The sequence below is a fragment of the Vanacampus margaritifer genome, chromosome 3 (assembly GCF_051991255.1).
Source record: "Vanacampus margaritifer isolate UIUO_Vmar chromosome 3, RoL_Vmar_1.0, whole genome shotgun sequence".
In the NCBI taxonomy this organism is placed as follows: Eukaryota; Metazoa; Chordata; class Actinopteri; order Syngnathiformes; family Syngnathidae; genus Vanacampus; species Vanacampus margaritifer.
This window is the reverse complement of record NC_135434.1, coordinates 19112813-19129709: the sequence shown is the minus strand read 5'-3', so window position 1 is coordinate 19129709 and position 16897 is coordinate 19112813. Positions and strand designations below refer to the sequence as shown.

The following is a 16897-nucleotide window of genomic DNA, read 5'->3' as shown; positions in this document are numbered from 1 at the left end:
ACACTGTGTACTACTTAACGCCACCTAGTGGTGAATTCATAATTCATTCATTTTAATAAAAAAAAAAACCTTATAATCTCAATAATATGCAAAAATATCTTATTATCTTTTATTACATAAGTCACACCACGCCTTACAGGAGGCCATGTAAAAATAATTTTAGTTAGCCTCTGGTGGTGCTAGCAGCTAGTAGTTCGGTTTCCATCCACCCATTTTTATTCAAATTTTCAAGAAATGCGAAAATAAAATTGAATTCGCAAAAAAGTTTTTACACATAGAGTGGGTAGATTTTGAACCGTATTGAAAATAGGGATGTAACCATATCCAAACATCATGATATGCTATTACGATATTGTGGGAAGGTTGGCAATACAAAAAAGGTCACAATATTGTAAAAAAATAGCTCATATAAAAAAAACACAATATTGTACTTTTGTACATTACAGCAATGCATATAAACAACCTATAATCTTTAATAACACTTAATATTGAGGCAGCTGCTAAAGCACGCCACATATTGAGTTCCTCCACATAGTGACTCGGTTCACAAGTATATTACGTTTCCCTTCATTTGACCAATAGCATGGATTTTAAACAAAGGGCCAAAACATGCTGTATGAAAATTAAACTGCACTATAAAACTAACAACCAGAGGACTACACAAATGGAAATCACACAAATGGAAATCAACTTGACTTTTTTTTAAAAGATGTGTTGCTTTTAATATTGTGACATGACGACGGCGATATATTGTGGCAGTTTTAATATCGCGATATTACGGTATTGCCATTTTCATTACATCCCTAATCCAAAAAAGGAAAATGCGAATTTTGGCTATGGAAACAGGTTTTGCGAATAACCGCTGGCAAGACCGGATACACGTTGCACGCCATCTCAGGCATTTTGGTGCTTCAAAAATTTAGCATTCTATAAGTTCACCACTAGGTGACACTAAATAATATACACTGCCCTTTGAAACAATGATTTTATTGTTTATCATTGTTGCTTTTTTGTTTATGTGCTGTTTTTCATTTACTTTTAGTCATGTTTTCAAGTCATGCATTTGAGCCCAGTTCACCATGGTTCAGCTGAATCCCTAAATGGGCGTGTGCTTTCCATGTGGTGATTCTGAAAAACAACACAAAAAGTTTTAAATTCTCTTCTTGAGCTGCGATTTAAAAGGCACTTTTGTGTTTTTGAACGGAATACACTGTTTAGCTCCACTTTTGATAACTATTTGTGGCTGGCTCCCCAACAGCAGGTGCCAAAAAGTAAATACAGTACTGATTGTTTATTTTGATATCTGTCAATTAAATAAATTATGACAATACGAACACAAAAATGAATGGGTTAAAACATTACTTTATTTATATATTATTTATTCACATCTATGTCTAACGTTATTCAAGTGTACAGAGGTATTGGTTGATGGTTACAATACAAAATAAATAACTCAACCAAGTTTGTTTGACCTACAATATACAACTTCCACACAGCCAGTCTTCCTTTCATCCTTAAGGAGGGAGCCATGACAGCTCGACAGATGAGATAGCGGCGCCTAATCCCTTCTAAAAAAGCCTCATTGTAAAGACTGGGATCAAATAGGGAAAGACGAAAGAAAGTAAAGCACCGTGCTTTGTATAGCCGTCACGAGACAGGTTTGTTTTTCTCTCGGCAGCGACTTTGACAACTGTAGGGATTAAGGAATAGTCCACCGTAAATGGCCTTAATGGTTGGAATAAGACTCCTTTCCAATCAATACAAAATAATTACACGACACAATGAAGCACACATGTACAATGGGTCGCCAAGGGTGAGGTCCAAACACAGCACAGAGAATTATCTCTACAACTAGAGAATGAATTGTAAAGGCAGACTGCCAAGTGGTTGCTGCTCACTTCTGCAGTTTGCTGACGGCTTCTTTCTGTGCGTTTCACGATGCTGCAGCTCCACTCAATGTCATGCCCATGCCTGGTGTTGGTGTATTACATCCACAGGGGTGTAAAGGCCAACAACTATCACAAATCACAGCCCTCTGACAAATTTGACTTGGCACAGAGAGTTTGTGACATTTTAGGTGAAAACATGTTTATTCTTATGTCAATGAGAATTCAATCACATCGGACAAGAAGGAGTCATGTGCTGGCCAGGCTCCTTCCAAATGCAGCCCTTGTATAAGAAAATGTAAGCAATCCTAACTTAAACCTCAAACATGACTCATTCTCAGGGAAGAAATTTACTTCCTGATGTAACAGTCCAAGTCAATAAATTGAGGTTTGAGATGTGTATAAAGCTGAGTCACACTGACACGTCACAATGCATTTTGTGTAAATAAAGATATGTCATGTCGAATTAATTTTCTTGTTCTTTGTTGGCTTATTTGTTTCAAGCCTGAATCATTCAGCGGCATATTGGTCAGTGTCATGTGCTGTGGCTTTATAATCATTTCTGGTCAATGCAGCATGTCTAATCACATCACACAGGATGTCTAATCACATCAGGAGACCGACACAATCAAATTACATCCCCTGCACGCTGAACTTACTATAACTCACCACATCATCACAATTTTTGATGACACATCCGCATTCTTAAGTATTTGGTTTTCACATTACGTCAGTTTAAACTGTGGAAGCGTAACAGTGCACAGGCTCTCGAACCACTCGTTAAATGTGTCTCTTTTACGTAAAGACTACTAGACTGCTGTTCGTCCTACAATTAAAGACACCTAGGGAGTAAATGGGATCAACTCAATTTCCTTAGTCCAGTGAAATAATAATAAATAGTAAATGGGGCAGGGTCAACCCTGTCTCGCGCAAGAAGCAAGGTTTGAATTGTCCCACATTGATCCAATGTGCTAATAATAAAAGCACTCTTCATGTAAGGAAGGCAGCAACAAGTCATATTGGTCTCTTTAGCAAATTAGCAGTCAGTGATTTGTTAGATGTACTATACTGTATGTGACCAGACTGTGACTTTTTTTTTTTAACCAACATGGAGTTGACAATGACAAACAAAAATAATGTAATCTACATGGCAAAGTCAGCTGTGCCGATGTGAAGGGACGTGCATATATCCTCCCACTGCATCCATTAGTCGTTGGGTGAGCATAAACAGTAGGTCCATCCATACATTCCTGGTCAGGATCGCGGGATGCTGGAGATTATCCCAGATGACTTCTGGCAAAAGGCGGACTACACCCTGGACTAGTCGCCAGTCAGTCGCATGGCACACATAAAAACAGACAACCATTCACATCCACATTCAAAGAGTGGGAACTGAACCCACGCTGCCTGCACTCAAGTCAGAGAATGTTTTATTTTTTTATCCACAGAGACAAGTTTAGCAGATGATATTGGTAATATGGTGTTTAAATAGAAAAGCTTTGGGTGATTTGTGATGGAAAATAAGTTAAATATTTACTTACAAGGTGCAGGGCTAGCCCGCTAGCTCCCCCATGAGAAACCAGCAATCGGTTTGATTTTGACAGCTCACTATGTAAATGCTATTTAAAATGAATAAGACCAGCACACCCACAACCCTAGTGAGGATAAGTGGTTCGAAAAATTTATGAATGAAGTCCTCCTGTTGATTTTAAACAGGCCACTTTTGAAAAACCCAACACATATTCAGTAGCCTATGTGCTTTGTCTGAATGGCCAACAAAAAAGTTTCCCAGGAAAAGCAAACGTGGTCGATTGGGCTGTATGTGACCAGTTATCCAAAAGGTTGCTTGACCATTTGGTTTGAGAGAGAGAGAGAGAGAGAGATTGGGAGAGAGAGATTTGTTTTGTGCTAACCTCTCCAGATCGAAGCTGGACTCCTTCCTGTGGCAACGGAGGGTCACTACACGGTGTCCTTCACTCCTCACATCCTGGCTGACGATCCACTGTGTGGGGTTGCCGGGACGGGCCCCGAGGAACGTCATTCCTTCTTTCAACTTCACTCTGTGGAGGGAGAGTGACATCTTTATTCATCTGCACAACATAATGATGCCGACATACTAGCAGAATATTTGATCCATGCATGACCGCTGAGACCAGAGCGCTAATGCTCCTGTCTAGCAATACATTAACCAGATGGTTGTTTGCCTTCAAAGGCTGTCCCAGATGCTACATTGGCTGTCTTGACATCCTATTTGATGAATGTTTTTTTTTTACATTATGTGTTTTATCAGCTTCATAACCAACAATAGGCTGTGCTTTTAAATTAAGTGTAAGGCAGTGTAATGTAAACATAGAAAGAGTGAAACTGATCTGTCAAGTACATTTGCTGTTCTAAAAGTGATTTAAAGGTCATGTTGAATAAAGTGTTCTGTTATGCTGTTGTGGGTGTTAGTTGTGAGATTTAAAAAGAAAACTGCAGTATGACAGAAAGGTAAATTTCCTAATAAAATAATAATAAAAAATAAACAGGTTAGACCAGAGGTGGGCATCGAGGGGCGGAGCCCTGCGGGTTTTGCATGTTGCTCTTCTCCAACACAGCTGATATATGATCAGCTCATCAGCAAGCTCTGCATAAGCCTGATAACGATCCTGTTGATTGGAATCAGCTTGTGTTGGAAGTGAGAAACCTTTAAAACCTGCAGGACTTTGGCCCTCGAGGACTGAGATTGCCCACCTCTGGGTTAGACTAAAGTAAAAATAATAACGTTACCTTGCTTTCATCTTGTATGTGTTCCTGCAATTCAAGCTGTATTATAAATTGCATGTCTGAATGAAAATAAAACAACATATATTCCCCTCACAAGCCAGTTTCTTTATTTGATGTAATGCTGTCCATTTAAATTGTGCTGGTTACTCTTGTTGTGAAAATGTGGCAGATGGTTTCCTTCCTGCAGATGTGTACATGTGCCGGTAATTATATTTCTGTGTTATAGTCTTTCTAGAATGGCTTGATGTAATTTTTGGCCAGCTGCTTCTATTTCATTTTTGTGTAAAAAAAAGAAAAAAGAAAAAGAGTGCCTATAAGTGTTTACAAATGTTATATATTACTATAATATATAATATATTTTGTGATGATGTCGAAAAACAGAAGTGTGAACATTTTATTCTAGTGCTCAATAAACAACAATCTTGTATTCACACCTAATCCAGATTGTCATCAGAATTTCATTTGCTCTTCTGTGGCTCATGCACCAGACCACTAAAATGTATTTTCTGTGGAATCCTGGTAACTTGATACATTTATCCATCCTACAAAACAGAAATCAGAGAGCTATAGTGGAACACCAAGGTGTTTTGGGATAAAACTCCCCTTTGCTCCCTTTTGCATTTACACTTCATAGGAAAGCTAAACCAAAATCAAAGTGTGCTCTCCTCCAGAAAAAAAGAAATTGCAATCCCAAGATACTTTTAAGTCAATGTACCTGTTCTCTTTAGTCTGTATATAGACCTCTTCTGAAGCTGAAGAGTCACAATCAGGGCATTCTGGATGCCAAGCATCACATAGCCCAAGGGGAAGGAAAAGAGGTGTCAGCCCACAGAGGGGAAAAGGGGGAGAGATGTTAAAAAGGCACCGACATTTAGCTGACAGCTTAAAGTTACACTCGATCCAACTCCGCAAAAGTGTCAGCAATCACGGGTAAACCTGACAGGGCTTCATCAGTGCAGCTGGAAGTCAGAGCCAAGCTGAGTTGAACAAAGAGAGTGAATGTGGCTACCAAAAAGGCAATCAGAGAGCACAGTGCAGTTCACTCTTAAATCTAATGCCAAAGCATTTTATAGCGACCCGTTCTTCGATAAAACTGTCTCTCAACTGTTTTAATGGCCATCCTTCCTTACAACTGATTGCATGCTTGGAGAAGTTTACTTAATAGTCCTGAGATAAAAGACTGTACCGCCTGTCAGAGAGACGGTTAAAAAATATGTCATGACAACACAAGTCAGATGGGCCCCCCCACGTGTGCGACCTGGTACGCCCAAAACAGTGATAAATTGTTATTTGTGTCAATGTTTTTAGCATCATCGCGAAAGCTATAAGACTCTTTGCATCTTTATCTCCTTTTGGCAGATGTGGAAAAGAAGGCATAGACATTCAGCATAATATTTGAACCCAGCTACAGTGAGATGGTCAAGAACCTGCTTCACTGTATTGTGCACATTGGTGAAGACGGAGTTGTGATCTATAATTCGCATTTGTATTATCTGCACTAAAACCTTGATTTGATCAAATAATGATGCAAATTTGTCCGGAGGCTGCGCTATGTGAGCTACAATCCCAGCAGCAGACTCATCCCTATTCTCAATGAAATCAAGCATTTTGACCCTATATTTGGGGCCTGTTGGGAGGGTCTTGCGAACATCACCCACTGCTTTGAGAGTAAGGACATCTTTAACCACATCTTATGACTTTCTTCTATTTATAGATTCTTTTTTTTAATGAGAATTTTTGAATCAGGTGAAATCTTTTGATTAAGGTTCATCTACAGTCAGCCCCATTGTAGCAGAGGTTGTGTTTGACTTGTATGAAACATTCCAGCTGCAGTAACCTAGAGGGGAGAAGAGGATCCCACTTGCCTCTTTTATGATATGAAAGTCAAGAAATTATCACTAACGCTACCTTATTCATCCAGAATGTGAACTTTTTGACACTGAATAATAATATATGATTGGAGGTTTTTAATCTAGGGACTGTATATAAGCTATATATTTAGAAATCTCACAGTTCCTCATCACAATTTGTATAATGTGTTAAAAAATGGTCAGATATTAGGTAGAAGATCATTCATTCCATCTTAATTAAATTAAACCATCCTAAACAATCAAACGACAATACTCTGCTAATGTAAACTCTGTCCATACACTGACATGTTATTGTGGCAAAAGCACAACCAGATAGGAAACTAAATCAATTGTAGCAATAGCATAATATGTCATACCGTATCAGCTTCAGAGATGATTGAGTCAAGAAACACTGTGACACCAAGGCATGGCTCTTCTGTGTTCATGCGTGTCTGCAGTGTTGCTCTGGATGCATAACGCTTGATGTCAAACAGCCCAGCATGAGTGATTGCAAAAACTCGCCAACACACTTTACAATTAGCTTTATGATCATCTCCATTTACGCTGTATAACCAAGGCTGAGCCTCTTCCAGGTCACGTTTGTATTTCTGCAAACATTTGCTCTTTTGTGGATGTGGTGGACATTAAAAAAGGAAAAAACAGTGGGAGTGAGCGGCTCCGCTGTGCGGCTCCACTTCAAGCAACCGTGAAAGCAGCAGCTAGCCAGGTACACACAAGACCAGAGCGGGGCTCCTGCGTATCCCGCATTCCAGCTAAATCGATTTTGTGGCTTGAATGTTTCCTGTGTTTTATAATTAATGCCTTATTGTCAGATTTATTCTATGAATGAAAATATGGAACAACCCCCATTCCATATTGTTTCAATACAAAACACATTTAACGGCTAAATAAGGATCAATTCTGTTTTTTACGGGACGGGTGTTAACCCTATTTCACCTCAGTGGCCACACCACCTCACATACTGCGTGAAGGGATCAATGACCATTTTCTCTCTAAAAAATCCACTGAGGACTAGCATTCATAATTAGTACAAACTTTCTGTTTTATTGTGCCATCTTACAAAATATACAGCAAGTGTGCACTGTAAAAAAAACACAAAAAAAACAAACAAACAAAAAAAACAGGCAGCTGTCGTTACCAGAAATGTTCTGTATAAAATACAGTGCAAATGTAAACAACTTTATTTTAGAGATTTATTTAATTAAATTTCACAGAACAACTTGTACATTACACTGGTATTTAATGTGTAATAAAACAAAACAAAACATGGATGTTAATTTGACTGGTATTGAATGTACAATAAACAAAATCTTAGGAACTTTGCCATAACTGTCATCACCTTTTTCGGACAGTCACGTGCACTTTGACAGTCGGTGATTCGGGAGCTGTGGCTCCATTTTGTCTTCTTTTTCGTGAGGTGTAGTGTCTGCGTGTTCGTGTCATGTTGCGTGTTCTTCCCATGTCCAGTTTGTCCATTTATTTTGTTCAATGTGCCCACTTATTCCATCCCTCCCCTCCTCCATGTGTGCTACCCGCGCCACAACATCAATTATGAGCCACCTGGCGCGTAACAATTGGATAGTGCACATCAGACAGATCAGTTTTTCTACCAAAGCCGCCTCAAATTCCGTCTTCTTATAGCCGGAAAACTGCTGTACCATCAGGAGGATATTTTTGGAAAAGAAGCTGATTTCGAGTGATCATTTAACAAAGGCTGCTGGAAGGTGTGTATTTGCTCATCCTGCACTGCAGCGGGCAGTCAGCTGCAGGCTAATCTGCAGATCAGAAAATAGGCAGATGCAAAGCCTTTCATTCTAAGCACATCAGCAAAGACTCTTAAAACTCAACAGTAGCATGGCACCGCAAATGCACTCATATGTGCCAATACACATCTGACAAGATGTATGTCTTAAACATGTATCTGTACAGACACATAGGAACATATGTCAAGCTGTGACAAGGCAAGTTCTCAAGAGCATTGCCTTTGGCAAGAGTTTTACTGTTGCACTTGTTTTTCCTCCTTTTCAAATGTTTTCGGTGTTGAGAAAATCGAGGGAACTAAAGAGTTGTATGCCCAAAGGAGGTTTTTACACAAGAAGCTGAGCTGAAAGCTGTGTTGTTCATGTGTCCGGGTCGTAATGTTAAATGTTTCATATAGAAAAGTCAGCAAGTACACAAAAAAATAAAAAAAAATAAATAGAAAAAATACTTTACTTCTCCACATGTTTATGAAAATATAAGTATGGCATATTTTACGGTTAAGTTGTGAAGCAAACATATGTATGATAACTGTGAGCAAAAGATCACGATATTAAAATTACAGCTCTAAAATATCACTGAAGCTCAAAAACTTTGGATAAATCATTATTTCAATTGAACCCAATCATTTTATTTTTAAACAAAATATAGACTTTTTTGTACATAATGAAACATGCATACCATGTGTAAATAAATAAATACATAAATAAAAACATTAAAAAATAAGCAATGAATAAATAAATAAAAGCATTCTTCTTCTGTTTTTAACTCTGCTTAGTAAGTCAGTGTCCCATCACTGATGCACAATTTTTAGAACAGACCCGTGGGCTACTCATGTTGCCCTTGGGCTTTTCAGGATAGTGTACATTAATCAACATAGCAAGAAGGCATACAGTCAATACTGGAGCACAGTGCCTAAATCTCTATTTTCTCTGTGTAGGGTATGCATGCTCACCCCTCCCCTCCCCTCCCTGCTCACCTGAGAAGGAGGGGGGGAAAGCAACTGACCGCTAATCATTAACTTCAAAGATTTACAATAGTTAGAATGTTTTCATCTCTGCAAGAAGCCAACCTCCAGACCTAAAACCCAGTTAAAACTTCTGTACTGTGAGCAAGAGGATGGATAACCACAAGCCATCAAATAAGCTGTGCTACTCAAATGATCTAAATATATATATATATATTTTTTTTTTAAACTTGGAATCCGGGTGTAATGTTGTTAATTGTACTCAACAAATAACTTCACTAAATTACTATGAGCAAAATTAGGTCACTTTATAATATTATGAATATAGTAATATAATATAATAATATAAAAAAAAATAATAATAATGAAATAAAAGCTGACTATTCCTGACTTTAAAACATATTGGTCAATATGATTCTAATCGATGACTGATTTGTTATTTACGACTGTACTGTGTCACCTTTAAGTAACTATGGGTTCTTTTAGGGACAGCTCATAATATTCAGTATGGTATTAAGTTCTTACTGCTCTCCTGACCTCATGGTTATTTACACCAGCCATGTGCATCATTTACGTGTTTCCCTCTCCAAAGGCGCGCAGTTGGTAAAAGATAAGCTTTGTATCACGGAAGCTGCAACTGACACGGCTTGAACAACACAAGGATTTAGCATGCACACGTCGAACCGCTGCCCTCCATGCGCAGGGACTCTGTGAGACACGCTCAAGCCCATCTGCTGCTTATGGACGCATAAAAATGGAAAGGTGCATGTGTTCATCTACATAATTCCACTTACATCTTTGTTCAAACAAACTCACAGAATGAAGTAAGAGTAAGATCTCAGCCATAAACAGATCCCATTGCACTGGCATTATTTAACCTGTACAACTAAAACTGCAACTATATTTGTATGAGAGAGTAGATGACTGTAAAACATGTTTGGAATTGTTTATTTTAGGTTAATGGGGTCAAAATCATGGCCCGGGTGCCAGATCTGGCCTGCTACTTCATTTTATGTGGCAAATCGTGTGTTGACTTAATGTAATGTTTCTTGCTAAATCCAAAATTGTAAATAGTCTTCACAACTATATAATTGAGATTATTTTAAGCAATTTTTTGTTACCAATCCCCAACTGAAAAACAACTTAACTTTTTTTTTTTTTTTTTACTTTCTTCTGATTTCAAATCTAGTAATCCATCAATTTGTTGGTATATGTGATAATATAAATTGATCATGCATTTCATAACTGCCCTCTGAGGGAAACCATAAGTACAATATGACCCGTGACAAAAATTAGTTTGACCATTGTTTTAGGTCATTTTAATTTTATAGTAATTGATAATGTTATCAGAAGTTAAAAAAAAATGCTATACAGTGTAAAACAGAGGTCACCAACTCTGGTCCTTGAGTGCCCCATTCCAGCATGTTTTAGATGTTTCCCCTCCTCCAACACACCTGATTCATATGATCGGATCATCACCCAGCTCTGCGGAAGCCTGATAACACTGATTGTTTGAATCAGGTGTGTTGGAGGAGGGAAACATTTCAAACATATTGAACAGGAGGACTCTGGTAAACTCTGGTGTAAAACATTGAGTCATAGGTCAATGTTTAGATAATTATTCTGTCAGTAAGTGGCTTTAGCATTTGATGTTGGACGTTCCTGAAAATGTATTGAAAAATAAAACTAACATCTAATAAATATATAAATAAAATAAAATATGTGTATTATTAAATTAAAATATTAAAATATTAAAATATTAAAATATTAAAATATTAAAATATTAAAATATTAAAATAATCAAATATACTAAAATAAACTGGGCATTTTTATACACAGGGAAATATTGGGCCCCAACTTCAGACCAGAAATGTGAGAATGAGAGGCTCCCATGTGCCACCAATAGCCCAATTTTTTTTTAGCCCTCCTGCTGCTCTGTGAGACTCCAAATATTAACCAATGACCCATGACAGTGATTTTGTGTCTCATCATTTTTGTGGCAAAAAGTAAAGGGAGTCTAATGATGTTGTCGACCATCAAGGCACTTCGGGATGTTGACACATGCCTTATTAAACCTGGTTTATACATGCTGCCATTGCACTGCCACTGAATCAAATTAAGATAAAAGGATAAAAAAAAGTGCTGCAACGCTTATGTCTCACACTGACTTAGTTACAGATTTCTGTCCTGATGGAAATACAAGGGAATGTTTTTAATGTCCCACACCCAACTATGTGTGAATTACTGAGTTTGTCCTGGATCTGCTCAAAGGAGAAAAAGTAACAAATCTGACACAGCTTCTCTAATAAAAACAACAACACCAAATAGCTTGACTAGAGTCCAAGTGCAGAGTGCAAGGCCACGTGAACAGGCAATAAGTGAGTGAGTACAGTAGCTCAGTACTCAGGTAAGAGAGCCCCCCCCCCCCCCCCCCCCACCCCACCGGCTCTCTGGGACTCCTCGCCCAAGGCTGCTCCTTTGATGAAAATTAGCTGTCAATCATCTGATATACAAAATTCATCTATGACTCAATGACCTTTACCGAGGAAGCAGTGAGAGCACGTCCCGCCCACCTTGGTGACACATCAACAGACTAAGAGATAAAACAATAACATCTTTGTGAGATGAGACAGCGAAGAGGTAACAGAGAGGGCTGCAAGAGGTGTGCAAATGGCTATAGCTATTTGAACTATAGCATTGCTGTGTTCCTGTTACAAAAGCAATTGAGCATCAAATGGATTGAATGAGCTGCAAGCAGACAAGTGGGCCACTGCTTTACATCACGACAGCTTTGCTATCTCTTGTATCGAACTGTCTTGTTACCAACTTTTTGCGAGCTTGAAACGGCACGAGCGGGCCTTAAATATTCATTTTGAAGACTCACAAGGTAGCAGGCATCAAACCCGGCCAGTGATGGCAAGTGAAGTGGGGCTGCTTCTTCCACAGCATTGGCTGCCTGTTCTTTCTGTAGAGTGGCTGCACTGGCACTTTTTTTTTCCTAACAAGTCAAATGAGATTTGAAAGAGACACCAGCTCCTAATGCACAACCACAGAAAGCCACGCACGGCCTGATGTAACATTGAGAGTAAATATAACAGGCTATTAAGGAATCAAATCACATCTGCAGGACTGACACCTAAATTACAGGGACTCACTACACTTGCTCGCCCTTGTTTACATAATGAATAAGAGGAATACTTTTTGTTACTACTGTAACTTGGGGGGGAAAGTCAACCAGTACAGTTGTCTTCCCCTATTCACACATATTTTTTTTTATTCGTCTTAATCCCGTTCAAGGTCATGGAAAGCTGGAACCAATCACAGATGACTCCGAGTGAAAGCAACAGACTACACTCTGGATTGGTCGGTAATCATTTCAGGGCTCAAATATATGAAAAAAATGTTTCAAACTCAGATTCACATTGCCACTAAGTGGGAATTGGGAATGTACCCCACGCTGCCTGCACGGCTGTCATACAAATGACAATGATTGAATTACTGGAAACAAAAAAATAAAAAAACACACAAATCACAAAATGTTATAAAATTAGATGGATTAACTGGAATCTCGGTTAGCGAACAAAATACAGGGAGTCCTTGAGTTACGGGCGAGTTACGTTCCTACGCTGGCTATCCAACCCAAAAAATCTTTGCGCTGTTTGTCACTTTTTTACTCGTGACTGCCACCTCTGGCCCAAAGCGTAACTGCAGCATCTGTGTCAGGCTCGTTCATGGTGCGCGTGCGAGTACGTGCACGATCTTTTTTTTTTTTTTCTTCTTTCTGGGAGATCTCAGTATTGATCATTTGAAATGTCATCATCATTGTTCTCCCTTTTTTTTTTTTAATGTGTGTTTGTGCGTGCGTGCGTGTGTGTGTGCGTGCGTGCGTGCGTGCGTGAGAAAGAAAAAAAAAATAATAAGAATTCCCATACCGTTCACCTAAACCGAACACTTTAAAATCCAGCCAGAGTCGTGGGGCCGCCAGGAGACCCGAAGGGGGACCAAAGAAAAGAAAGAAAAGCGAAGCCCAGCACCGACCAGACACCACCCACCGGGCCACTAACCTTCACCAACCCCAGAGACATCTAAACTCCAACAAATCAGGGAAACCTCAAGGGCCCAAAGGAGAAACTGAGGAAAGGTAGAAAGGACAGACGAAGCAGAGTGAGATCCACAGACACCAGCCTCCACCGAATCAATGACCTGAGGGAGAAACAAATTGTGTCTGAGTCTCGATAGATGCTGGTGTGGTGGATCTAGCATGCATGAAAATCTCCACCAAAGAGGGGAGCCGTCGACCCCCGCCAGGACAGAGCAAGCGCAACACCTCAGGGCCCCCCAGGCCGCGGCAGCGCCAAAGGACGACCCCCGGGCCCCGCAGGGGCCACCGGCCGGAGAGCAAACCCCGGAACAGGAGCGCCCCCCACCCCAACGCGGCCCGCGCCCCCAACCCAACGCAGCAGGACGGGGCACTGCAGGCCCACCAGGCACCCCACCGGCCCACAACCCCCGCTCCCCCCACGACCCCCCCACCCCCGCCACCCACCCCAACCCAGCCCCAACCGCCCCCAGGTCCCCAAATTAAATATCACAAAACAAGCTCACAGTGGTAGTCAAGATATCAGATTGCTGCATGCTCCCTCCTGCCCTTCAAGTATACTTGAGTTAAATAATACTTCTGCTAATAATGCCACATAATTACTGTATGAATGGCTGAGAACCTTGAAAGTGGAAAAGTGCTTTACAAATGTGCATTTTTTTCATGTTGTATTCACCCATTCTGCTTGTAGCTTCCCCAAAAGGATTCAATCAAGGCTTCTTCCAACCTCATCCCTCCTCTTGGCGGGATTTCACTAAAAGCCCTTTCCCTGAGACTCCAACTTCCCCTTGGTTTCCACTTCAACCTTACCCAGTTTCCACCATTCAACTCTGGCCCACTCTCAGCCTACCCCACAGTGAAGCAATTTTTCTCATCTTAGGAAGATAAAACGCTTTTTATCATTGATTCTGTCTCCGTGCTTTTCGAACCTCTGCCTGCTGTGCTGAAGTGATGCTGCTTAGCACCCAACAAAAGAATGAAGCTGCTGTTGCTCTGATAATGTGTCCAGATGCCGACACAGTCCGTGTCGACACTTCTACCTTCCTGTGGTAACATCAGTACCTTATAAAGCAGTGACACTCACAGCAAGAAACTGGTAATTACGATACGATATTATGATATTTTGATTGCCTTACTTGAAAACCTTTGATAAAGCACCAAAGGACATCATTTAAATCACTCGTGTATATATATAATTAAAAAAAAAAAAAGCAATAACTTTCTGATTCTACACTTACGAGTACCGCTGACAATTATTTGGCCCCAAATGTAATGGACTGAGTTCATTATCACCAGGGCTCAAGGCGACCTTTGCCTGTGCACTTCACAGTGCATTAATCAGGCTTGATTGACAGGTGTCAGAACCTATGACAGGCCAGGGGACAGTGCGTTGAAATGGGCAGTGGATGTTCTGTCCTTGTCCGGCGCACAAAGTCAAAGAGCAGAGGACAGCCCATAGACTAACTCACCTGTCAGAACTCACCGTGCAGCTCTCCAGGCACAAAACTCTTTGTCATTCCACCAGGAAAAGTGTCCTTCCTACTAGGACATAGAGCTGTATACACAGACGTGCAATGATGCACTGCAAAATCTGAAATCTTAAGTAAGATATAATTTCTGAAATTTAACCTAAATTTGCTTATTTTGCTTTGGCAAGTTATTTTTACTTAAAAAGACATTGTCAAACAAGATCATTGTGCTTATTTTAATTACTTAATTATCGTTATTAGTTTCAAGTACTGTGATGCCTAAAACAAGCATTTTCCACATTTTACTAACCAACATCAAAGGCCCTGAACTGGGGTTTCATAAATTGAAATTTCTTATTTTTAAATTTTGCATAATCTAGTAATAAGATAAATGGGGAAAAAATACAAGTATAAAAAACAATCCGACAAAAGTGCAATATAGCTTTTTAAGTGGTTGGTTTCGTTATTTTTACTAAGCTCATTTTTCCCCGTTCCAGTTTCAACTCAGTGTTCTAGTGATAGAGTGCCTACTTGAAGGTTGTGGGTTCAATACCTGGCTGGGTCATAGCAAAGACAATAAAACATGTTGGATCATAGCAAAGACAATAAAACATGTTAACTCCATGCTTGACACTCGGGCAAAGTTATCCAAGCGTAAAAAAAATACTTATGTATTTTAAGAAAATAGTTCTATATCTTCCAGCTTGAAAAAAGTCAATATTACTTGTTTTTAGTCTAATAATACTATTTTCAAGATTGCTGTGGTTGATATGGGCATAAGTATTATTTTCTTATTATTCAAAATCTTACAGGTACATTTAAGTACAATTTTTCTGGCTCTGTTGGCAGATAATTTTGCTTATTTGAAGTTATAATTTTCTTTTTTTATTGTATTGTTTTCTTTAATTTTCTACGGTTCTTTTTACAGTGTGTGTGTGCGTTCGTGTGTGCATGTGTGTGTATTTGTGTCTGTCTTCAAAATGACAGAAACAAGCGCATACATTTGTGATTACATTTCACCTGCACTACATTATACAATTTGTACGGTAGTTGTAGTAGTAGTACAGCGAGCAACCCTTGAAATACTGTAGCAACAGTGTTGTGGGGTTATATATCAAACTCTACCAAGAGTTATAAATGGGTAAGAAATTGTCTTGAGGGTTGTTTGTTGGCAGGAGGTTTATGCAAAAACTACAGAACACAAATGATTACTAATAACTGAAGTGTTTGCACGGGCATCTGATTAGGATGATTGCTGGACGCCTGGTGCAATGTTCTAGACACATCCCACAAGTAAGAGGCCTTAAGGCCGTATCCCACTAAGGGCCGTACATTTGACTCAGTTTAGAGTGGGACTAAACAGACTCAGTTTTAGAGTAGTATTTACACTTGCGAGTGAGAGTAAAATAAAGAATTGAAAAGTAGAATGAAATAACATAAATAAAAGTAACTCAAGGGTTGATGAACAAACTCACGACCTTCAGCATGGGGAAACAGCCAATCTACTCCCTGAGCCACACAGCTCCTGCTGTGTGTTAGTATGCCGGTTGTTAGCTGGAATCTTCGTAACTCCATTTTGATCTTGGATGTAAGCAAACAGTAGGAGTGGCATAGCTCAGTTGGTAGTGTGGCAGTCTCCCAAGCTGAAGGTTGTGAGGTCATTCTCCAACCCTTGAGTGACTTTTATTTGTATTTTTTTCCAATTCTTTATTTTACTCTCTTTCCAAGTGTAAACATCCCACCCGCTCTAAAAAGAGTCAAATCTACTCTAAATATAGTCAAATTTACTCTACTGAATTTACTGTGTAGAGAAGGATGATTTCATGCCAGAGTTTGTTCAAGCTCGCAAACGTTTGCCAGACTTCCGTCAGTCTTTTTGCAAGGAAATTTTGAACATGTTTATGTTGTGACAAGAAAAACTGTTGGCGACCATTAAAAGTGTTGGCGAACGTCTGGCAAAAGTCTTTGCAACCTTGAATGGATCCTAACGAAAAGCCGATATCCGCTACTCTCGTAAACAGAAATGTTTGCCTGTTAGTGGAACACAGGCTGTGAATACTTTTATAATATTCCCAAACAGA

The 16897-nt window shown here is 39.5% G+C and overlaps 1 protein-coding gene across 1 annotated transcript in view; it reads right to left on the bottom strand.

Moving 5' to 3' along the window:
- LOC144049361 (transmembrane protein 132C) overlaps window positions 1-16897 on the bottom strand; it is a 134413-nt gene that overhangs the window by 77402 nt on the left and 40114 nt on the right. The window contains exon 3 of the mRNA XM_077562228.1: window positions 3800-3946. Coding sequence (XP_077418354.1) covers window positions 3800-3946 — 147 coding nt within the window. The remainder of the gene's footprint in view (window positions 1-3799; window positions 3947-16897) is intronic.